This window comes from Sphaeramia orbicularis, chromosome 1 (assembly GCF_902148855.1).
Source record: "Sphaeramia orbicularis chromosome 1, fSphaOr1.1, whole genome shotgun sequence".
In the NCBI taxonomy this organism is placed as follows: Eukaryota; Metazoa; Chordata; class Actinopteri; order Kurtiformes; family Apogonidae; genus Sphaeramia; species Sphaeramia orbicularis.
In genome coordinates this window covers 25186178-25210422 of record NC_043957.1, presented here as the reverse complement: position 1 = coordinate 25210422, position 24245 = coordinate 25186178, and the positions used below count along the sequence as shown (strand labels likewise).

General features: G+C 37.7%; 1 protein-coding gene across 4 annotated transcripts in view; it reads left to right on the top strand.

Moving 5' to 3' along the window:
• Nucleotides 1–22953, top strand: part of myom2a (myomesin 2a) — a 53463-nt gene extending 30510 nt beyond the window's left edge. For all 4 annotated transcript variants that reach the window (XM_030132491.1, XM_030132520.1, XM_030132503.1 and 1 more), the window contains 22 exons: nt 395–569; nt 2038–2159; nt 4913–5100; nt 6214–6340; nt 7912–8090; nt 8303–8417; nt 10168–10327; nt 10916–11022; nt 11102–11146; nt 11250–11386; nt 12099–12243; nt 13282–13341; nt 13895–13962; nt 14064–14177; nt 14263–14350; nt 14432–14470; nt 15344–15449; nt 18069–18232; nt 18321–18357; nt 18452–18474; nt 19950–20005; nt 21098–22953. In XM_030132491.1, the coding sequence (XP_029988351.1) occupies nt 395–569; nt 2038–2159; nt 4913–5100; nt 6214–6340; nt 7912–8090; nt 8303–8417; nt 10168–10327; nt 10916–11022; nt 11102–11146; nt 11250–11386; nt 12099–12243; nt 13282–13341; nt 13895–13962; nt 14064–14177; nt 14263–14350; nt 14432–14470; nt 15344–15449; nt 18069–18232; nt 18321–18357; nt 18452–18474; nt 19950–20005; nt 21098–21646 (2804 nt within the window). In that variant the 3' untranslated portion in view covers nt 21647–22953. The remainder of the gene's footprint in view (nt 1–394; nt 570–2037; nt 2160–4912; nt 5101–6213; nt 6341–7911; nt 8091–8302; nt 8418–10167; nt 10328–10915; nt 11023–11101; nt 11147–11249; nt 11387–12098; nt 12244–13281; nt 13342–13894; nt 13963–14063; nt 14178–14262; nt 14351–14431; nt 14471–15343; nt 15450–18068; nt 18233–18320; nt 18358–18451; nt 18475–19949; nt 20006–21097) is intronic.
• Nucleotides 22954–24245: the final 1292 nt, after the last annotated feature.

The window sequence follows — 24245 nt, the reverse complement described above, 5'->3', positions numbered from 1 at the left end:
AGCTGAGAGTGAATTTCATCAGTAATGTTAACACTGTGCTACAAAGCTGCAGTAATAAGCCTTTAAAATCTAAATAAGATTTACAGTCACACACTCGGGAGCCGCTTGTTAACGACACCATCTAGAGCTGTAATGATTTGATGAGACTAACAGTGTATATTTATCAGTTCTCGTTAAAGCACACACCCATGCTAGTGGCTAATGTTAGACTCCTCATGTTTCACATTATGAGCCACATTTGAGGCTGACAAATACCAGGAGAATGTTTGTCCATTAAATTAGCATTACATTATTTTATTATTTATCCACTACCCTCCCAGTGGTTATAAAAGCAGTGGTGTTTCTTTAAGGTTTTAGATAATGTATGAATAATAACAATCATTTCTTCCCTCAGGCGTCCCCTCTGCTCCGGGTCAGATCGTTGCCACCAGAAACACCAAGTCGTCTGTGTTCGTGCAGTGGGACTCTCCCAAACATCAGAAGAACCTCATGGGGTACTACATCGATGGACGCATTGTCGGATCCAAGGACTGGTTCCCATGTAACCACAAGCCCTTCAAACACAACAGGTGAGTTTGTCCTGCTGTGAATGAAGTCGAATTAAAGGTGGGGTATGAGATCTTAGAAAAACGGTTCGAGCAAGCTACACTTTGAAAATACTCAATTCAGAAGTCCAAACCCCTTTCTTCAGACATCCCCCCCAAAGCCACGCCTCCAGAGTACTTGCACATGCAATGCTTGTTCTCTAGGGTTCACGAGCGCTGCACAGCAGCAATTCGCCCAGCTCTGGCGGCCCCAGCTGCAGCCCCGATCCATGCATACCTCATTCAGTCTCCTCCAACACCCCCACTCTTACAGAACAGCCCCAGTTCATACCTATCTAGCAAACGTTACGTTTCCTACTGATTTATGTTAGTGACAAAACAGTTTGCCGGTGAACTTTCCATCTTAATATAGCTAATACAGCCAAGCTTTGGCTCTGGCTTCGTTTCCTGAACAAGTGCTCCAAGCCTTTGAGAACGTACGATTCATGCACGAAGAGGGGCACACACAGAGGAGGGAGGGACAAATGGCAGTTGAGTTTGATAGACATATCACCGTTGAATCATTTCGACTGGACGCTTAAAATGATTGGATGGTGTTTTTTCAGTCCTGTCCATTCCGCACGTGACTAAACTTTTTTATTTTTGTGTTAGAGCATTTAATTAACTGGTTGTCATCAGGGTGTGAAGGGGATTTTAAGCAATATAGTAAAAAATGCTCCAAGAAAACACCCTGCACCCCACCTTTAAGTGTGTAGAAACTTTCTCCTGTGGGGGTCTTCGCCACGTTCTTCTCCCCTTCTCTCCTCCCCCTTCTAGAACATATTTCACTGGAAAACCACCACCATGCAACACCCAGCAGTAGAACCCCTCTCTGTTTGGTCCCCTCTCCTCTCTCTCTCACACACACACACACACACACACCAATGTATAATGATGAATATGTAATCAGTATCTGTTTTTGTCTTGTCTTTCTTGTCCCACTGTCTTGTCTTACGTCTGTTTTGTCCCACTGTCTTGTCTCATCCTGTGTCTGTACACTTTCTTCTGTATGAGCCCTCCCTCTGTGTATATGTATACAAGCAAGGAATGAATGAACATGAATATGAAGTTGGAGATTGTTACTTAAGGATCAAAACACGGTATTCGAAATCTCGCTGACGGGACATTTTAGAGACAATTTGACAGATTATTGCTGCTAAATGACCCACATTTTTACTTTTAAATTCATTTTTGCTTTAGTTGGACCGTAAGGGATTATACAAAACAAGAAGCTACTTACATTGAAATAAATGTTGGAATGACAATCAATTAAAGTTTGCTCTTTGATGGGACATTACTGTGTTTTGACCCTTAAACAGAAGCTGTAATTTAAAAATAGTCATCCTCCGAAGAGGGGACTTGGTGGCGGGTTTAGGAAAAAAAAAGTGTGTCGAAACTTTGTCATGTCATATTAACTTCTATGTGTTTGGAATAACATCTGTGTTTGTGTTAGGTTTGTGGTCCACGGTCTGATCCCAGGAGAGAGCTACGTGTTCCGTGTCCAGGCTGTCAATGTCTTCGGCCTCAGCGAAGAGTCTCAGGAGTCGTCCCCCATCGCCGTGGAGCCTGCACTCTGTAAGAACCACACCACTGTCACACTTTATTAAAGGACATGACAACAGAGGGAACATCTGCTAAAGTTATAACAGAGCTGGTCATGTCACTGGACTGTTTTAAGGATTGTGTCATTTCACTAATCAGAATTTAGGCGCTTTCATTTGAGATGCAACAGCAGCTGGGATTGGATAATTACTTTCTTTTTTGATCAGAATTTAGTCGCTTTCATTTGCGATAGGGATGCACCGATACGAGTATCAGCATCAGCTCCAATACTCAGTGTGTGTACTCGGAAAAGATATCCGATACACTGCACCGATACCACTTACGGCTGTGTGACATTCCCAGTTCAGTGCAGCAGGTATGAGGAGGAGGAATAATGTGTGGAGATTTAACCAAATAAATGACAGTGATAAAAGTAATGCTGACTGCAAGTAACGTTACAGATACGGACGCAGCGTTCTGTCCGTCCTCTGCGTACATTCCATCTGTTTTCCAGGTGCTGGCGGATACGTACACAGAATGAGAATACCAGCGGGTGTACGGACCGCTGCCAGCGGAAGTGAAAACGAAACTTCTTGCTCATTTGTCTTTTCTCTACCTGCTGAAGCTAAGCTTTTAAACCTTTCCAGTGAAAACACTGCAATATTAGTATCACATTAGTGTTGCCTCTGTTGTCTCCATGTTTGTTATTACTGACTTTCTTCTTTTCAAAAAACTTTACTCTTCTTCGTGGTATTTGTGCAGTATGGTTAATTAAGAGCGGTGCCCCCTGGTGGATTCATTGAGAAACGCTCATTCCAACACATTAAATGTCAGTAGCAGCACTTTTTTCCAGTCAGACTAATGACAACGACAATAAAGCTCATTTACAAAAGGAACTAAGAACTGGAATGGGATTATTAAGTACTCGTATCGGTACTCGGTATCGGCAAGTACTCAAATGTAAGTACTCGTACTTGGTCTGGAAAAAAGTGTTATTGGTGCATCCCTAATTTGCGATATAACAGCAGCTTGGATTGGATGATTATCTTCTTTTTTTAAATTCAAGTAACCCTTGATTTGCTCTTTTTGAATCAAATATCTCAGTGATTTAGAAAAAGGTAAGATTTGGAAGTTTGTACATAAAAGGCTATGATGTGAGGTGATGAATTATATCTAGATAACAGATAAGTGCCTTACTATTATCATGTCATTATTTTATCCAGGCATACAGGTTGATTATGGTATGTATTTGATCATTATGTTAATTTTTTGCACCAGACTTACTTCACTTTTCCACCTCCACTCTGGATTGTGTTGTTTAACCCTCAAAGACCTAAACATCCACCGGTGACCAAAAGCATCTACTGATTTAAATTGTTTAGTAACTTTTGATCCACTAATTCTATCAATACATGTAAATAATTCAGGTAAAATGCAGTTTTATCACGTTTCATGGTCCTCAGATATGACCTATTTGGACATTCAGAGGCTTATTAGTGAACATGGAAACATCATCACTGTGGATGGAGACATTTGTTTTATGTTCTGTTAATCATATTGTTTGTTGAAAGTAGCTTTTGTTTCAGTTTTTTCTAGTCTGATAGAATAGCTTTTAAATATACTTTGAGTTTTTATGAGCATCCACATGACCAGTCAATTAAACATAGGAAGATACCTGATTTTTACTATAAAATTCAGAAAATAAAGCAATAAATGGTGCTAAATCAATTTGGAAAGGTTAGATTTAGAGAAGTCACCACAAAAATAGTTCTTGGTCTTTAAGGGTTGAACACGAAAATGCATGCTTTTATTGTCACTGCACAGTATGTATTAGTAAAGATCACTTTAATGTCACAGAACCTGTTTAATTAAGCACGTCAACAATTTAATTTAATTATATAAGTATATACCAGGAATTCTGTCCATCTTTCCATCCAAGATTTTTGTCCAACCTATTTCTTGGACACTATTCACCCAATATTTTTTTTGTCAAAGTTGACCCACATGTTCTTTACCACTAGGAGAGGTGCACTGTGTAATTTGATAGCTGAATTTCAATTTTTGGATTTTTACACATTTTTGAAAATTTGTCTCACCAGTTTCTCAGACATTATTCCCCTGATTCTTTTCAAATTTTGCCCACGTTCTTTACATGTGCCTTTTTTTTTTTTTTGCACGTTTTTGAAAGTTTTGAAAATATTGAAATTTAAGACTCAAAATTAAGGGTACTGAGCAGGCAGGGTATGAGGTACTTTTACTTGTTTCCTTTATGTCAGGGGTGTTTCTTTGTTTATACAGTGATCTTGTGATAGAATTTACTGTATGTGGTTCACTTTAAGTTAAATCATCAAAGTATGATATATTTTCCAGTTAGAATCATTTTGGCAGCTGTTGATAAGGGTGTGTTAAATGTCTTAATGGACCCACAGGGATCCCACGCATCCTGGAAAACCTGGAATATGACTGACCAATTTTCCAGTCATGGAAAATTAGGAAAAAAGGTTAAATGTCCTGGAAACTGTTAAGTTATCCTGGAAAATGATTTATCTTTTTTTTTTTTTTTTTTTTTTTTAATAACTTTGATGATGGAAGAGGGAAATATCTTAAACATGCAGGATACCAGCCCTCAAGGACTGGAGTTTGACACCCCTGTATTAGTGTATGACATGATAGCTTGTGTCTGTAGCGGCTGAAAATGTCCTGGAAAATAATTTCAGGGAAATAGTGGGAATCCTGATGCAGAATTCATCAGGTAAATGTGTAACACTCATAAAACTGTGATTCAGCGACTCCCAGCGCTCCCTTTGGCATCACCATGCTGAGCAGCGACGGCTCCTCCATCACCCTGGCCTGGCAGAGTCCCAAACACTGTGGCGGCTCCAAAGTCAATGCCTACTACCTTGACAAGAGAGATGCTGACACTCTGGACTGGAAGGAGGTCAACCTGGCTGCCGTAAAGGAGAGGATCTGCACTGTGAGTCACATCAGGATCTGGAAATGGAAACTCCAAAACAACTAAAATCAATATTTTTGTAATAACATTATATCAAACCCAAAGACCCGAAGGCTGTACCTGACTCAGAATGACCCACAAAGGTCTTTATTAATTTATTGATGTATTAAAGACAGACTGTACAAATAAACACTGTAACGTGTAAGAACCAGAAACATTAAATACTTTATGTCACAAGTGTCAAACATATGGCTTGTGGGCCAAATGTGGCCCTCCAAAGGATCCAATCTGGCCCATGGGATGAATTTGTGAAATGCGAAAATGACACTGAAGATATTAACGGTGTCAAACTCATTTTAGTTCAGGTTCCACATACAGACCATTATGATCTAAAGTGGATCAGACCAGTAAAATACTATCAGAATAATAACTTATAAATAATGACAACTACAAATTTAGTGTAAAAAAGTAAAATTACATGAACATTTTTACATTTACAAACCGTCCTTTCACAAAAAATGTGAATAACCTGAACAAATATGAACAACTTGAAAGGTCTTAAGAGAAGTGCATGCAGTTTTAACAATATTCTGCCTGCTGTGTATTCCGTGTTGTGTAAAGTTGTGTACTTGTAGATCCAGTGTGATCTGTAAGTTGTAATATACGTGTAAATGATAAATTAAGGCATAAGATTGTTAAAATTGCACTTATTTTTCTTAAGACATTTCAGGTTATTCTTGTTTTTCCCATTTTTAAGGAAACTTTGTAGATGTGAACATTTTTATAATGTAATTTTAATTTTTTCTGTTATTTTACTGGTCCCTGTAGGACCACTAAAACAAGAGAAAATCAGATTATTATTATTCATATTTATTAATTATTTATTTATTATCCCTGTCTAGCCCACTTGAGATCATATTGGGCTGAAAGTGGCCCCTGAACTAAAATGAGTTTGACAGCCTCACTTTACATAGTCTTCTGGTTAAACGTCTATGGTCAAGCTTTTAGGTCAGGTTTATCATAAAAACAGGACAGCTAATCAACACACCTTTGCTATCTTTGCATCAGTCAAACAACATGTCATCAGTATTCATCTACCACACCTGAACTGATGCTTTCCCTCTGTTTCTTCAGGTTGATAATCTGACAGACGGGACCTTCTATGAGTTTAAGGTGGCGGCTGGTAACCTGGCTGGTTTGGGCGTTCCCTCAGCTCCCAGTGCCCCCATGAAATGTGAAGCCTGGACCATGGCAGAACCCGGTAGGACACCCATCAGCCTCTCAACACTTACAAACAAATCTGAAACATCCATTTTTATACTCTTATACTCATTTTTGTACTTTTTATACTGATAATGATAAGCTAGAAACAACACTCATCTATGTAGTGCGTTTTTTTAAAGTCTTTTCCACCCTTAAATCTACACTTATAGTGATAAGCCTCCAGCAAGATCTACATCACAAACATATTTTGGAGACAGTTATAATGCGTTGTGCAACATTCAGAGCTGGGATGTTGAAACTTGAAGCCATCACTGCACAAAAAATGAAAAATTATGTTTCGGACAAGACTTCCAGTCGAATTTCACCCATTTACATTTACACGTGACAGATTCTTACAGAGTTATAACCATTTTTAACACAGGTAAAGCATAAAGTTGTAGTACAAAGAAATTATTATTGAAATGACCATTTTGTTATTACTTATACAGTAATACACTATAAGGACAAAAACAATGGGACACATCACATCTACAGCTTGTAGTAACTTCCCGTTTCTGTTGTTCTCAGGTATTACCATGATAAAAATGTGAAGTCAATATTTGTCTGTGAGGTTTCAGAGCAGGATTTTTCTTCCTGAGTGAGAGTTAAAGAAACCACATGGTTACTAGTGGTTTAAAATTATTCAGAATGTAAGAAATATTTCAGAAGTCTAAACGTAGAATATTTAAAACAATTATAATAAGAAAGTAATCAACACTGAATGAATGAAGGAGGTCAAAGTCTGAACCATGTTGTTTTAGATAACAGTGTAAACAAAATGAACACCTAAGATGAAGATGAAGAAGAATATTGAATTTTTTATATTACCATATATATACAGGGTGTATCAAAAAAACTATACATTTTGAAAAATTACCCCCAGTTCCACATTTGATAATTTTTGGAATTTTCTTTTATGGATGTTGATAGGGTTAACCCTAACCCTAACCCTAACTTGGCCTGTCCTCAGTGACATTTTCAGGCCTAAACGAGTTGAATTAACTTTGGAAAGCAAGAACAGCTGCCATGGGTAAAGAAATGAAATTGACATGGTGGCCAAAGTGTTAATGCTGTAACCTGGAAATTTTGTGGAAAACAAGATGGATGCCCAATGTCCCCTCCCATGACCTTTGATTGGCTTTAAATCCCATCGCTACTTCGAACATGCAAACCAGTTTTAACTTGGATTGCGCAATTTGCCCCTGCTCACTCATGCATGAAAACCTGGGTCTGTAAATTTGGACAAATATCCACCAATCCCCTACCTACCAACGTCCATAAAAGAAAATTCCAAAAAGGATCAAATACAGAACTGGGGGTAATTTTTCAAAATGTATAGTTTTTTTTTACACCCTGTATATATTTGACGTATACTGCTATGGACTTTTTTTGTAACTTTAGGTATCATCTTTCATTTGCCAGCTCTCAAAAAGCTCTGTTATCGCGTTGTCTTTGTGCAGAGGGGTGCAAACATATCGTCATCAAGTTATATATTAAACTTTTTCATAAGTATGTGCAGCTAAATGACAGATCTGCACTGTATAATTTTTTGTTTTTTAATATCTACAGGCCCGTCTTATGACCTGAGCTTCAGTGAGGTCAGAGGCCACTCCCTGGTCCTCCTCTGGAAAGCTCCAGTCTACACTGGGGCCAGTCCAGTCACTGGTTATTTGGTGGAAATGGCTAAGAAGGGTTCAACAGAGTTCACCAACCTGACTCCAGAGGCTGTCAGCCACCGTTTTCTGCAGGTAAAACATGGACCATTGACATGCAGTCAGAGATACATGTACTGTGTAGGCACATGTGCTTAAACTGTTCAAAGAAACATATTTTACCCTGAAGCACTGGTATAAAATGAAAACAGTAAGAAATGAGAAGCACCATTAAAAAAAGAAGCATTTCCTTCTAACATCCTCCAACACATTTGTAGATGATGCAATGTTTCAATGGTCTTTTACAGGTTTCTGGTCTGGAAGAAGGTGAATCCTATGTGTTCAAAGTTCGTGCTGTCAATGCGGATGGCATTGGAAAAGCGTCCCAGGTGTCTGTGCCAGTCTGCGCTAGAGCTCTTCCAGGTAATAACCCAACTCTCACTAAATGTACAGTATTTATTCTGCACCACACCCTTTACTGTACACACAAACACCATTGTAATGTCCTTGACACACAAAACTGGTGGACTCAAATGCACGACTCACCAAAAACTGAAGATTTAACAAAAGTATTTTAATATTGCAAAAGTGATTAAACAGAAGGCGCTCCCAAGGAGGATATAAAATACAACTTGAAAGAATCACTATGATAAACAAAACCCTTACAGAAAAACTGACAAACATGAAAAACCTGGTTAGGACACTTGACAAGATCATGCTGACAGAATAAGATGAACTGGCACAAGACAAAGGGAGACAGGGACTATTTCTACATGAGGTAGGGGAACACAGGTGACACCAATTAGGGATGGAGCTAACACTGGCAGGAATATGACACAAACGGAGGAAGTCAGGGTCTGAAACGAGAGGGAAGAGATGTGTACAAAATAAAACACGAAGTGCAAGACAGGACCAAATGTGAACGACTCCAACTTAACGAAAAGTGACTAATCAAAAAACAAGGACAAAACACTGAAAACCTCAGACAAGACATGAAACAAGAGACACTAAATGTTAACATAATTAAATTAACACACTTGAGGAGACATGACAAGCACCCTTTCATCTATTGTCATAATATGATTCAATGTTTTGGCAGATTTAATATCTATACCTCTTGTAAATCAAACTGGAACATATTCATAACAAATGCAAACATATAAGTAGTTTAAACTATAAAAGAGCAAAAAACAAAAGTTAAATCAGTGTATCTAGATAGATAGATAGATAGATAGATAGATAGATAGATAGATAGATAGATAGATAGACAGATACTTTATTAATCCTGAGGGAAATTCAAGTATTCAGCAGCTTTGCATACAGCACATGAAGACAAAACAAACAAAACAAAACAGGTTAGTAACCAGTTTAACATTAAGGTCAGTATATACTCTAAAAAACTTGCTAGAAAACTTACTCTAAAAGTATTGCTTAAGAACTTACTCTAGAACACTTCCTGTATAATACTGTAAACAAAACACTTCTAATTTGAAAATCTGTAGAAAACTAAATGTATTGTCAATGTACAGCATTTATACATTTCAGGGCACAGTGATTTAAAGTGAAACCAGTGATTTAAAGTGATTATCTGTGCAAAAAAGGAGCAGTTAAAGTGCTGAGTACATTTTTACTAAACACCATTAAAGTAATTTACTATTTTGGGAAAGGCAATTTAGATTTACGTTTTTTTGGTCTTAATTATTTTCTGAAACATTACCTCTTTAAGATTATCAGCATTTATTTGCATTATACAGTGTGAATGAGTCCTGCCCCTTTGGATTCCCCAGTGTGTGTAAAAAGTGTCCGTTACAAACACTTTTCTCCCTTCTGTGCCATAAAAAAGAAACGTATAACCCAGTGTAATGACAGGGTCACTGATGTGTTTTAAATACTTTTCAGATGACAGAAGAACTCTACAGCGCACTCAAGTAAGATAAATCAGGTTATCAGATGCAAATGAGAGCAGAAAAATGTAGAACATTATGAGATCACAAAAGGATGATCAACACATGAGTAAAAGGAATATAAAGAGTAGGAAGTGTGTGAAGGACCAGATAAAGTAGTGCAATAAAATTAGGCAAATGCAGTTTGGATTTCCATTGGAGTTTAGAGCAGAAAAGGTTTTACCGACTGTGTGAGTGTAGTCGTCAGATGTTCGTTCATATGTTCACAGGCACCAAGGAGATCGAGGCCGGCGTCGATGAGGAGACCGGAGATATCTTCCTGTCTCTTGAAGCCTGTGAGATCAGCGAGACGTCCAAGTTTGTGTGGTCAAAGAACTACAAACCAATCGGCGACTGCCCCAGAGTCTCCCTCAGCACCAAAGGAAGAACGTAAGATCACTGTTATCAGTCCCAAAGACCATCCAGCTGAGGATCAGAGCTCTGAGTGGAGTTTACTTCAGCCACAACAGAATTATGGTGTTCACAGACTTAAGATTCAATTTATTTTATTTATTTGTATCTGGAATTCAAAAGCTTAAGATTCAATTTATTTTATTTTATTTGTATCTAGAATTCACAGGCTTAAGATTCAATTTATGTTATTTTATTTGTATCTAGAATTCACAGGCTTAAGATTCAGTTTATTTTATTTTATTTGTATCTAGAATTCAATTTATTTTATTTATTTGTGTTTAGAATTCACAGGCTTAAGATTCAATTCATTTCATTTTATTTGTACTTAGAATTCACAGGCTTAAGATTAAATTTGTTTTATTTATTTGTATTTCAAATAGGATAGAATAGAATATTAGGAACACATAATAAAAAGTACACCATTTATTTCCAGATTTTCCGTTTAAATGGAATCACAGGTAACAAGTCGTACTGGAAATAATAATTTAACACTTTTATTCTAAATGAGTGAGTAGCATGTGTGTAAAAGTTGTAACAGTGGTGGTGTTTGTTGGTTGGTTTCAGCTCCAGACTGACCTTCACCAACCCTGATAAGGACGATCTGGGCAGATACTCTGTGGTCGTCACTGACACAGATGGAGTCTCCTCCAGCCACACTCTGACTGAGGATGGTATGTCACATCATTACAAACCGCACTTTATTCCTTGTAGGTTTGATTTTTTGTTCATGTTCTGTGTTTTAATCTGCAGCTCTGAACACCATGCTGGAGCTCAGCTACGCCATCAGACATCCAGGTGAGTGTCAGGCTTCAGTCACACACTTGTTGTATCGGGATATTGGTAAGATTAGAAGCGCTTCATCTGGATTGAATGTTTGTGTGTCTTTGTGTTTGTGCAGTCGTTCCTCTGAAACACGGTCTGAACTATGAGATTCTGGAGAAGGGTCACGTGCGCTTCTGGCTGCAGGCCGTCAAAATTTCATCCTCGGTGTCCTACAGGTTCATCGTTAATGACAAGGAGGTCACCAGTGGAGAGGTAACAGCGCTTTAACCAAAAGAGCTAAATCTGAAAGATGTGTGTCCTCTGTGGAAATAATAATAAAGATGATGATGATGATGATGATAATATCATTATAGGTAATAGTGCTATCCTTATACTTAAATATTCCCATTTTCTGCTACTTTAGTCTTTTGCTCCTTTATATCGCAGAGGCAAATATTTTAGTTTTCACTCTTCTACATTTATTACAAGTAATTAGAGAGTAATTTACCAGTTAGTGCTTATTCCTATTATTAATATAAGATAAAAATCAACAAATAAATTCTGGTGTATTATTATAGATGATTTCATCTATTGTGTAAAGTATATGCATTAATTAAAATAAGTAATATCACCTGCTGCATCAAAGACAAATATATCAATGCGTCATTAATTAGAATCCAGTGAGATATTTGACTTGGAAATGGACTATTCTGGACTTTTACTTACATGTTGATGTAAATACTGTAAATACTTTTGTACTTTTTCTCAGATAAAGTGTCGAATGCAGGTTTTTACACTGGGATATTAGCTTTTTTTTTTTATTTACTTTTTTTAAACAAAGTACTGTTTTACTTTTAGGATTGACTCATTGCTGGTGTTAGTTTCTTAATAGGATGTACTGATAATAACACAAATATCGTCAAAATCAGGCTGATTCTTTTAAATGTACCATAAAATATAAATCTTGTTTCTCATTTTCACAAAGGGTCACAAAATCAGTCACGATGTGGCTACAGGAATCATCCAGATGACTGTGGATCATTTCACCAGAGCCAATGAGGGCACATACACCGTCCAGATCCACGACGGAAAAGCCAAAACCCAGAGTTCACTGGTGCTGGTGGGAGACGGTGAGGCGGTCTTCGCCCTCACATCTCTGTCATTACTACATTAATAACATTAATACAACAGCTTACAGATGTGTTTTCATGTTTTTGAAGCCTATTTCTGTTCAGACCAGTATTATTTATATCATAGTTTCATAAACAAAAGGGTGTGATCGCAGTTGTTTTTTTTTTACTATATTAGTGTAGCGTTAACTAATTCCTGTTGTAAAATTAGATTCTGCTGAGAACTGATGTTAAAATATGATTGAATTCAGTGTCATTGACTGGCAGTGTTATTGTTTCCCCTCATGTGAACTGTAGTGTTTTTCTTTTACTACACTCATGTTTCATTTGACTAAACAGTTTTGTTAAAATTGTTATCTTTGCTTCCAAAAGACCCCAGTGATGGTTTCTCTCAACATTAATTTTGTTTTTGTTTTGTGTTTTATCCGTGACTATGATTTTAAACATTCTACCTCTAAGTTTCTCAAATATGTTTTGTGCTCTGACTGTACATAATAACTTTCTACCACAACTAACCATCTACTTTCTTCACGTTTCACTTAGGAAGAAAAATCACTTATTTAAGGAAATATTGATGTTCATAAAGTATATGGACAAAAATATTGGGATACATCATGGCTACAGCTGTTCATGCTGACTTGAGATATAATTCATTGATATTTCCTTAATGTTTAACGGGAGATTTTGAACAAAGTAGATGGTTAGTTTCAGTAGAAAATTACTATTTACAGTCAAATCAATGTAGAGAGAAATTAAGTATAAACCATCTCTGAGGCATTTTGGAAGCAAACATAACACTTTAAGCAAAACTAACCAATGCAATGCAATGATATTTATCACAATATAAAACTATATTATGACATTTGTCATTATCATTTTGTATCCCAGACCCCTGTTAGAAAAGAAACACGTGAATTTAAAGTGTCCCAATACTAAAAAAAAATTTTGCAGAAAAGATGGTGACACAAGTCATGTAAAACAGTCAGATGGGTGTAATCTAGCTCTAAATCGTCGTCTGTTGTGTTTTTCTGTTTTTAGTGTTCAAAGCTGCTCTGAAGGAGGCCGAGTTCCAGAGGAAGGAGCACATCAGGAAGCAAGGTAATGTTTACACCTCAGTCACCTCAGAACTTTACCTCAGTCACACAGAGGTAGGAAAAGGAAGTGACAAGACACTAGTGGCATTATAGACTCTGCATTTATTGTTACTTTCCAATTCTGTTATTGATTCCAGATGAGTTTTCATTGTGAAATACTATCAGGCCGTCACAGGTTTTCAGCAGTTATTTCTGAGCCTGAACACAGACCAGTTGGTGCTGATCCTCCACTGATGTTGGATATTTCCCATTCTATGACTGATATCCGTTCATTTCTGTAGCGGCATCGCTCATGTAAAGTGTTGTATAGACTCACTCTTAGAGTTGAAGCTTATATTCTGTAAGACATCATTTTTCAGCCTCTTTCTATTGTTAGTGTCTAACTTGAAATAATGATTTCATTTCATTTAAATGCACAAATATTTCTAAAGTTAAAAGATGTGGCAAAATACATGTCAGTATACTCCTGAGTGCACTATAGGTTTTACAGTCTTCTGTGGTTTATACTTGTAGAAATAGTCACTAATTAACATAATCTCACATGATTTTCTTTTTAGGTCCACATTTCTCTGAGTATCTGTATTTCACTGTCACTGAAGACTGCACTGTTATGCTGGCCTGCAAGGTACAGAATGCTTTTTTATAAGAATTGTTTCTAGGTTTTCAACTACTTTGCTTTCTGTTTCACACTCACCTAATGAGTCAAATCTCTTGTGTTTGCATCAGGTGGCCAATGTGAAGAAAGAGACAGCTTTCCACTGGTACAAAGAGGATGACGAGATTGTTCTAGACACTCCCCCCAATGTCATGTCTGGAGCCTGTGCTCTTCCAATCCCACTGGTAACGTCCAAATAATGAACTGTCTACATAGATAAAATGATGTAGAACTATTGGACGCCATCATGACCCTTGGTTTTTTTTTCAGTTCTCTAGAAAAGACCAGGGTGTTTACAAGGCCGCTCTCAGTGATGACAGAGGCAAAGACACATCTGTGTTTGACATCTCAGGACAAGGTACACTTTCATTTACCACAGTGAGCAAGTGATTTTAACATATATTGAATTTTAAATAATATTTCTTTCTTTGTTTTGCAGTGTTTGACGACATCATCAATGCAATTGCACAGATTGCTGGTAAGTTGGATGCCATTTCATTTATTTTAGATGTAACGACAGGATAAAATTAAAATAAAGTATAATCCAGGGATATCAAACCCATTTTAGTTCAGGTTCCACATTCAGCTCAATATGATCTCAACTGGGCTGGACCAGTAAAATAATAACATAATAATCTATAAATAATGTCAACTTCAAACTTTTCTCTTTGTTTTAAAGTGAAAAAAGTAAAATTACGTCATGAAAATGTTTACATGTATAAACTTCCCTTTAAAAAAATGTGAAAAACATAAACAATCATGAACAACTAGAAATTTGCAACGCAGTTTTAACAAAATTATACCTCAGTTTATCATTTACACATGTACATTACAACTTACAGATCACAGTGGATCTACAAATACACAAACCATTAGCGACAGGCAGAATATTGGTAAAATTGCACACATTTTCTGTAGACATTTGAGGTTGTTCATGTTATTACCGTTTTTTTTAAATGAAAGGATAGATTGTAAATGTCAACATTTTTGTGTAATTTTACTTTTTTACGCTAAAACAAAGAGAAATGTTTGTAGTTGTTAATATTTATTGGTTATTATGATAGTATTTTACTGGTCTAACTCACTTGAGATTATATTGGTCTGTATGTTGAACCTGAACTAAAATGATTTTTTAACATGCATATGACAGAAAAATTGCTTTGGTATGGACATGTATCAGGATGAATATATATTAAGTCAAGAGTTAATATTGAAAAATTACAGATTCATCCAGTTTTTTGGTTTGTTGTTTTGTAAAATGTGTACCTTTATGACCTTTATGGTGAAGTAGCAGTGTTAGAGTTCTAGATGTACTTGCTCATATCTGATGGTGTGTTTGTACTGCGTTCAGGTGCTTCTGCCTCTGAACTGGTGCTGCAGTGTACTCCTGAGGGCATCAGGCTGCAGTGCTACATGAACTATTACACAGAGGAGATGAAGACCATCTGGAAACATAAGTAAAGTTTGAACACCTTATTTGACACCTGCAACTGCATTACAACAGAATTCTATTATTAGTCACACCACAGACTTCATATATTAACCTTTTGGTATCGGGGTGAGCATATAATGCACACTTTGGATTTCATGTTGTAAAAAGTAATATTGTTTTTTTTACAATTTGTATTACGTCAGAATTCAAATGCATGATTTTTTTTTTAGTCACTAAAATCAGCAAATTGTAATCAATGGAAAAGTTTCTACAACTGAGTCAAAAATGTACATTGACACATTTTAGAACCTCAGAGCACAAAAATAATATTGCATATCACCAAATTTTGCTGTCAGTCATTTACTTATGAAAGACTGCAAAAATCTGAAAGTAAGTAATACAATTTTTATGGAGTATATTGAGGGGGAAAAAAGTTTGTTCTGTTTTTTTTGCATCAAATATATGGTTTGTTTACATTACAAATAGAGCATTTAAAGGGTTAAAAAAATATCACAGTTATTGAGTATTTGCCATTTTTGTTTATTGGTCAAGTTGATGAAATGGGAAGGGCCTCTCTGGAGGGACAAAGATGAAAGTTGTGGTTTGGGAGGTTACAGGAGCTGCTGTGTTGCGTCTGTGATGAGTTTTATAACCACAGTGTGTAAAGTAGAGATTCAGTGACACAACATGTGCCAACAGGCTGACCACATGATTCATATCTGGGGTAGTTTTTTCGGTTTGACCTTGCTTTTCGAGGTTTTTCAGTCTGGTTTGGCTCGGTTTTGTGTCCCCTCCCCGGCTGTAATTCTTTTCAGCAGATAAGAACATAGTAATCAAACTCAGGTAAAAACCAAAACAGCTGCACCAGTGGTCTCCCAGATGAACCCTACACAGGTTTGTTTGTGGTGGGAACATGATCCAACCTCACTCCAGCTCAATTACCAGGTGTAATCTACAAGTCTGAGTTAAGTGGTTTTTACAGCCTTGTGTGTTTTGAACTGTAGCGTGCAGCAAATAATGCAAATTATACCAGGTTTCATATTAGTAGCAGTAGGAGCTTAATACTCATTCAGATGACGAGTAAAAAAAACAAGTTATTGCATTAGTTCAACTAAAACAGGACCTGAACAGTACAAGTAAACATGTTAACCCAACTGAAATTGAAGTTTACACACACATTCATGCATACATACACACATACATACATATACACATACATGTACACCAGTGGCGGCTGCTCGTCTTTCAGACAGGGGAAGCTCATTGTCAGCTTACATAAAAAAAAAATTGTCATGTTATTTAAACATCAATTCGGCCCTCCGTTCCTTTTTAAGAAAACGGTCAGTGACCTTATCGTACCAAGTAAACCAGAAAACATTGAAATTATGTTAAATTGAAACAAGGAAGTACAATGAGTGTGTTTTATTTACAGTTCGTGCAAGAAATGAACAAGTAATTTCGTAGTGGTTTCTCTCTCGATTTCACAGCAGAATGCGCGATGGTATTAAACTGAACGCTGTGAAGTGAAGGAGTATATCTCAAAATAGCTGTCAATCAAATGGGATTCAGCCTTTGGACTGATCCTCCAATCAGCACGTGGAAGCCCACCGTCCAGCCCAGCCGAGGTCCGCCCACAGCTCCATTCACCCCCAGAGACGCTGAGCGTCCGGAGGCGGGACAGCATCATGGGATTTATTCAATTACCGTCCAGTTTTGAGGCAATGAAAAAAACTGTTCCACTCAGTCCCATTGAAGTGCATGGACGCTGAGCGTCTACGGGCAAATGCACTGAGCAGAGATCGTATGAGAAAACAGCGCAACGGGAATGTATGAGAAGTGAACAACATCGAGTCCATTGGTTTGTGATAAAGCTGATTCTGAATGAACTCGCTTTTAAGATGAACGTGTTCTAACACATTTGTAATCAATGAAATGTCAACACAACTGTACATATTTAACCATTTAATTTTTGTAATTTTAGGAGAAGCTGAGCTTCCCTTGCGGTCTATGAGAAATCGCCTCTGATGTACTCACACATACATACATATATACTGTACATACATACATATACACATACATGCATACATATGCACATACATACATACACACATACATACATACATATGCACATACATACACACACACATACATACATACATACACTTATACATGCACACATACATACACATACACGTACACCTACACCTACATGCATACATATACACACACACACACACACACACATACATACATACACACACACACACATATACAGACATAGACATTGTTAAACTACACAGCGGTCTCGTTTTGTGCAATAATCTGTTTTGGTTCATTTGGAAAACACTTTCAGTTTTAAAACTCATCAGCTCATACTGCACGCCTTGCAACATATATGTTATCAGTTTTATATACAACCAAGCATTATGCTCCTTTAAATTATCAAACATTTAAGGACAATCAAGAACTGAGGCAGTGAAGACAACAAACAACCATTTCTCTGCGCTTATGTATGATATAAGAGTTGCGACACACATGTATACATCCACTACACACCCTTCACAAAGCACAATAAAACTGTAGTGTGGTGTGTGTTGTGTATATGTAACCTGAATCTTTTGTGCTGTGTTGTTAAACCCCACAGGGAGAGTAAGATCGCCTCCTCTGAGAAGATGAGGATCGGTGGCACAGCAGAGATGGCCTGGATGCAGATCTGTGACCCATCTGATAAGGAGAAGGGCAGCTACTCCATCGAGATCTCCGATGGTGTCAAAACCCACACCAGGAGCTTTGACCTCTCTGGACAAGGTCTTTTCATTTAGTCTGATTTTGCATGTTTAGATTTAACATGATTTGTGAGTTGTTTATGTTTAATGAATATTTTTCTCTTTTGTAGCATACACCGATGCCTATGAGGAGTACCTGAGACTTAAGTAAGTTATGTTGTTTTTCAACTATAGAGTTAATATGTAAATCTGTAAATTGTTAACACTGTGCTAACACCATTTACTTCTCTTCGTTTTTTAGGGCAGCTGCATTTGCTGAGAAAAGTGAGTATTACATTATTTATGAGGAACGCAGCCCATTTAGGTCAATCGCTCTATTTACATAACCATAAATATCCAATAACTGTGAGTAATCAGATCACTGTAATAATCAGATCTGATGCATTTACATGCACTTTAGAAATATAATAACTGATAAACCCTGGTTTAGGTGTTTCAGTCCATTATTGGATTTCTTTCAGTTTATACATATGTAGTGAAGGTAGAATCAAACTTCCTGTTACTGTTTTCCACTCATGCTTGACTACATCACTTCCGTTTTCTACGTTCAGGTTTCAGGTTCAGTGATCTTTATGTTATCAGAGAAGCTGAAATAATTGAGAAAAATAAGAAAATTTGGCTAAATCTTTCTTAAACAAAGTGGTTTTGTGTGTATATGTATAAAGGTATGTACATATATATGTGTATATGGATGTATGAGTGTGTATGTGTGAGAATAGATATATAAATATAAAAGAGTAATGTAAAAGGAAGAGGGAGATAAATATATATTAATGTTTTATGGAGAGGGGGTGGGATTAAATAAATTGCACTTCTTCCCACCCCTTTTTGGACATTTAAATGAAACTATCGTGCTATTCTTCTGTTTAAGATTGTTATGATTGTTGATATTTGTAGTACTATTTATGTTTTACATGTTCACATATATGTTAAATTTTATTACATGTTCAGAATAAATCACACTAAATCTAAATTAACTGAGCTATAAGATGCACTCCACACAAATCCACCGAGAATTCAGAACTTTTTTCAGTTGATGTTGGGGATTTATGAAAAAGACTCAATGATTAAAAGATTTTTTTTATTTTCAATTCATTGGATGCACAGAAAATACAGAAGATCTCTCCTTGTTATCAAATGCCATAACATAAAAAACAGAGGTAAAAATAGAACAAGAATAAACAAGTGGTATAAAGAATAAACTATAATAAAATACAGTGTATTTATATATCCTCCTGAAACCCTGGAAAGTACAAGTTTTAGCTTTTTTTTTTTTTTTTTTTTACCTTAAATAACTACCTTTATTGGAAATGGCATGATGCAACAGTTTTTTCTGATGCATTTTTGAAAGTTTTATGGAATGTCTTTTGTAGTGGACAGCGTTTTGTTTCTTGTTTTGTTTTTGTTTTTTTTTTGTTTTTTTCAATAAAGCTGTGAAACTCTTGTCCCCTACAGAAGACAAAAATGCATTGCCGGGTCTCAGGAGGGTATGTATTGTATAAATGCGAGTCCAGATTGGAGTCTCAACAGTAGAGCTTCAGATGTTTTAAGGAAAACCTCGACATGATATGTGAGTTCTTAGGTGGACTGACCTGTAAGGGAAGTTCAAGGAGTTAAAGGACTCCATTCCTGCTGTCAGCTCAGTTTACACTGGGACAGGTGTTCATCCCTTCACACAACGGTTGGATCAGAAGGACATGACTGTTGACTGATGTAATGTGTCCTGTCTCTGTCCTCAGACCGTGGCAGAGTGGTCGGTGGGCTGCCTGACGTGGTCACTATTATGGAAGAGAAGGTGAGCGTTCACGCACAGTTGTTTTTGGTGTTATTTATGGATTTGTGCGATGAGGTCGGAGGTCAGCCGTACAGGCCTGACAGCATTCCTGGGATTCTTAAGAAGTATCACAACACACAAAGTATCTGAGTAACAGCTGTGGTCTTTTACTGGATCTGTGAGTTGATACGATTCCTGGTTATTCGCACACTGATCTGATGATGTTACCGTACCAGGACTTCTTTTCACACGTCTCAGCAGATTTGGGGCTCTTGGGCACTGTGAAAATGTGTTACTGTTGGATCTGAGCACAGCTGGAACTGAAGCTGATGCCAAGTGTTTGAAGGTGTAATATCACTGACAGTCACGAGATCAGGAGTGTCAAACATGGGGTCCGCAGGCCAAAACCGGCCCACCACAGGTTCCAATCCGACCCATGGGATGAATTAAATGTCAAGGGTGTCCAATTCTTTTTAGTTCAGGTTCCACACACTGCCCAATTGTGATCTCATGTAAAACTAGAGGAGCACTTGGAGAGCACAAACCTCCACCAACATAGATCAGTCCCTCCCCCGATCACCACCAAAATTTGATAACTTGTTCCTTGTGCCAGTATCAACATTTCCTTTAAGTGTCATTAAAATCCTTCCATAACTTTTTGTGTCATCTTGCTAAAGACAAACAAACAAACAAAAAATCCGTCATCCTTTTTTCATCCATACATCAGTACACAAACTGATTTTCAGTTGTCTTGACAGTTACGTCATTTTTTTTTTTTTTTAACCCCAAAAGAACCTAGAACCATTAACTAGAGTTTAGGACAGGGGTGTCTAATCCTGGTCCTCGAGGGCCAGTATCCTGCATGTTTTAGATTTTTCCTCTTCCATCACACCTGGAAGCCATTACATCATTTTCAGGCTTCTGCAGAACTTGATGATAGGCTTATCATTTGAACCAGGTGTGTTGGAGGAGGGATACGTCTAAAACATGCAGGATACCGGCCCTCGAGGACCAGGATTGGACAGCCCTGGTTTAGGAGAAAAAAACTGCTCCATCACATAAACGTTCTCCTTTTTACTGGTGACCTTATGACCTTTTCTTCACTCTCTCCAGTCCCTGAGCCTGACCTGCACCGTGTGGGGCGAGCCGACCCCGGAGGTCACCTGGTTCAAGAATGAGCAGGAAGTCGCCTCCTCCGAACACACCAAGGTCACGTTTGACGGTGGCAAGTTCGCCAGCCTGGTCATCAACAAAGTCACTCCCGACGACTCCGGCAAGTACAGCATCAACGTACGGAACAAGTACGGCGGCGAGTTCGTCGAGATCACCGTCAGCGTCTACAGGCACGGCGAGAAGATCCCCGAGCCCAAACTGGGACAGGCCACACCCGCTGCCACGCCCGCGGCCACACCTGCGGCCACACCCGCAGCCACGCCTGTGCCACGCTCCCCCGCTCCCCCCTCCAAGACCCCCACGCCTACACCTTCTAAATCCCAGACCCCAGCGCCATCCTTGAAGAGCCCGACTCCTGCCTCCACCCCCGCTTCTACCCCGGTCCCCAAGTCCCCGACCCCCACTCCCAAGTCCCCGACCCCATCTCGCGGCGTCAAGTCACCAACCCCACCCAGATTCATGAAGTCTCCAACCCCACCGAGGAAGTAAACGGTGGAGATGTTAGAGGGGGAAATGTTGGCTGTTAGCAACACTGATTCATAGCATAGAGTGTGAAAGTGAGTTTAAAGTTATTTAGACGTAGACGCTGTTCCAGTCCCACTTTTAAACAAACCGCTGGAAAAACCAGGCTGCACCCGATTGGGCTGTATGATTTTCTGAACCAGCGGCAGGATAGACCCCCAAAAAACAGGACTTGTACAGCGTCTACTATCATACAGTAGACTTGTTTATAAATGTTACGTGCCATCCAGCTGCTCAATGTGCTTTCAACGTGGGTGGAAAAAAAATAAGAGAAAAAAGAAAGGCCAGAGAAGACGTTTATGTGTTTAAAGCTGCACCTTCCACTTTGCGACATTAGTGGAACGCCTGTATCATTTTCTGTAACGTTACTGGATCATTGCAGTTTATTACATCTTGGGTCTTATTTTTGTTTAATATTGTGCACTCACTGTACTGATATTAGAAGAGCGTAAAGAATCACTGTCTCTTTACAGTTAATACACACTTCCATGGTGCAAACCAGTGTTGCAGTGTATCAGTCACCTGATCAAATGACCACAGTTGTCGGCTGTAAAATATCTGCTGCTCATTTAACTTCAGTCGTATTCAAAATGGACAGAGTTTTTACTGTTTAAACCAAGCTGCTGATCGCTGTGCTGCAGTGTCCTCAGCTGCCCTTCTCACATGTCTGGGTCTGCTGTGAAGTGAAGACGGCATCTGCAGAGGGTGTGAAGACTGTTAACAGTACACCACGTATGTGATAAGTAACAATGCTAATGATACAGCAAGTGGAAGTATGGAAAAATTCAAACTGACATGAATTCTCTTCAGCTTCGATCCGCTCTTTGAACAGTTTCCTGACACTTCAGTTACACTCACTATCTGTTTTTTCCTGTTGTCGCTGTGATTCAAACCTGTTCGATCCTGTTTTATGAATCATTAAAACGTGGCTGCTTAGTGCTCCACTCAGTGTTAGAACTGCCAAAATAACACCAAAGCTGTAATAAACTGCTTTAACCTGGATGTTCTGGTGGGAGATTTAAGTCACTGCAGGATGTATTTTGTTTGTTTTGTCTCTGGGATGAGAAGTTGTCCTCCTTTCTGACCAGCTCCTTTTCTTCCAGGTAGCTGTTGTCATCAGGAGGCTGTAACGCAGCCGGTTAATGGCCTTGTGGATAAATAAATAAAAATCACTTCTTGCTCTGGTTTTTATGCCAGAGGTCAGTCTGTCTGAGACATGTTGTGTTTTCCCCCTATGCTTTGTGATGGCAATAAACTTTGCTTATCAACCTCTGCTTTTTTTTGTGAATAATGTCCCCTCTGTTGGTCAAAGAATGTAAAGAAATTCAGTACTTTTACTCAATATTGAACTAAAGCGAAAATGAGCTTTATTTACTTGAGTGTTTCTGTTAGTTTAGCTTAATACATTTACACAACATTTCAGAGATAAATACTGTAATTCTTACTCAGTTTTATATTTGTCTGACAGCTTTACTTCATTTTCTGATTACTTTTTCATCTTCCTTACTTTCCTTTTGAAAACAACAGACAGTATGTCCAAAAATATTCATCTGGAACAAGTGATAATCTTACAGATGAAATGTTTATTTTTCTGGTTGAGTTTCATACTCTTTCTTCGTTTAAAAAACTCTTTGAAAACCCTTTTAGATTCACTGGAAAATGCATGAAAACAGTCTGTTTCCGAGCTCAGAACAGTTGATCATTTCAAATAGATAAAGAGTCTTGGTTACAGCACATGAGGATCGTATAAAATGATGCATCACCTTATATTAAACTAACAGTACAGACGTTGCCAAAGGTTTTGCTACTGGCCCAATTTTTTTTTTTGCAAGCTTGCCCTTTTAATGTTTTTTTAGATATTTTTCTATATGTTTTTGAGAACAATTATGAGTATTTTATAAATTTCAAAGAATGTCTTTGGCAAATAAATCACATTTTTGCAAAGTGTAAATTTGTGTCACTGCCAAAAACCTTTGACTACAGTTGCAGAGGTGTCTTTCTCCAACTTAGGGTTGAGACATAAAAATTAAAATAGATTCCAAAAATATTTTCTTTGGGTCACCGACTTAGAAATGACTGTTACACTGCAAAAATCTAAATCTTACCAAGTGCATTTTTCTCATTTCTAGTCAGAATATCTCATCACACTTAAAATAAGACATAATCACCTAAAGAGTAACTTTTCAGTGAGATATAAGAACTTATTTTTAGACAATAAATCTGGAAAATCTTATTTCAAGAAATCTTACCAAGAAAATTATTTTCACTTGTTCCATTGTTGCTTAATTCAAGATTTTTATTTTATTTTTATTTTTTTTTTGGGTTAATTCAAGTGGGTTCGGGTTTGATAAATCACTTTGTGTGTGCTAAATTAATATATTTACATTTTCTCCACCCAGCACACGCACAATTACATGTAAATGCCCCATACTGCATATTCACTGTGACAAATGGACTAACTGGATGCAGACATGCTATTTTGCACCACTGTTAGTAAATCAGTTTATAGATTTTTTTGTGTGTGCAATGAGTTTGCACATGTTTTTACACACACAAACCTTTAGTA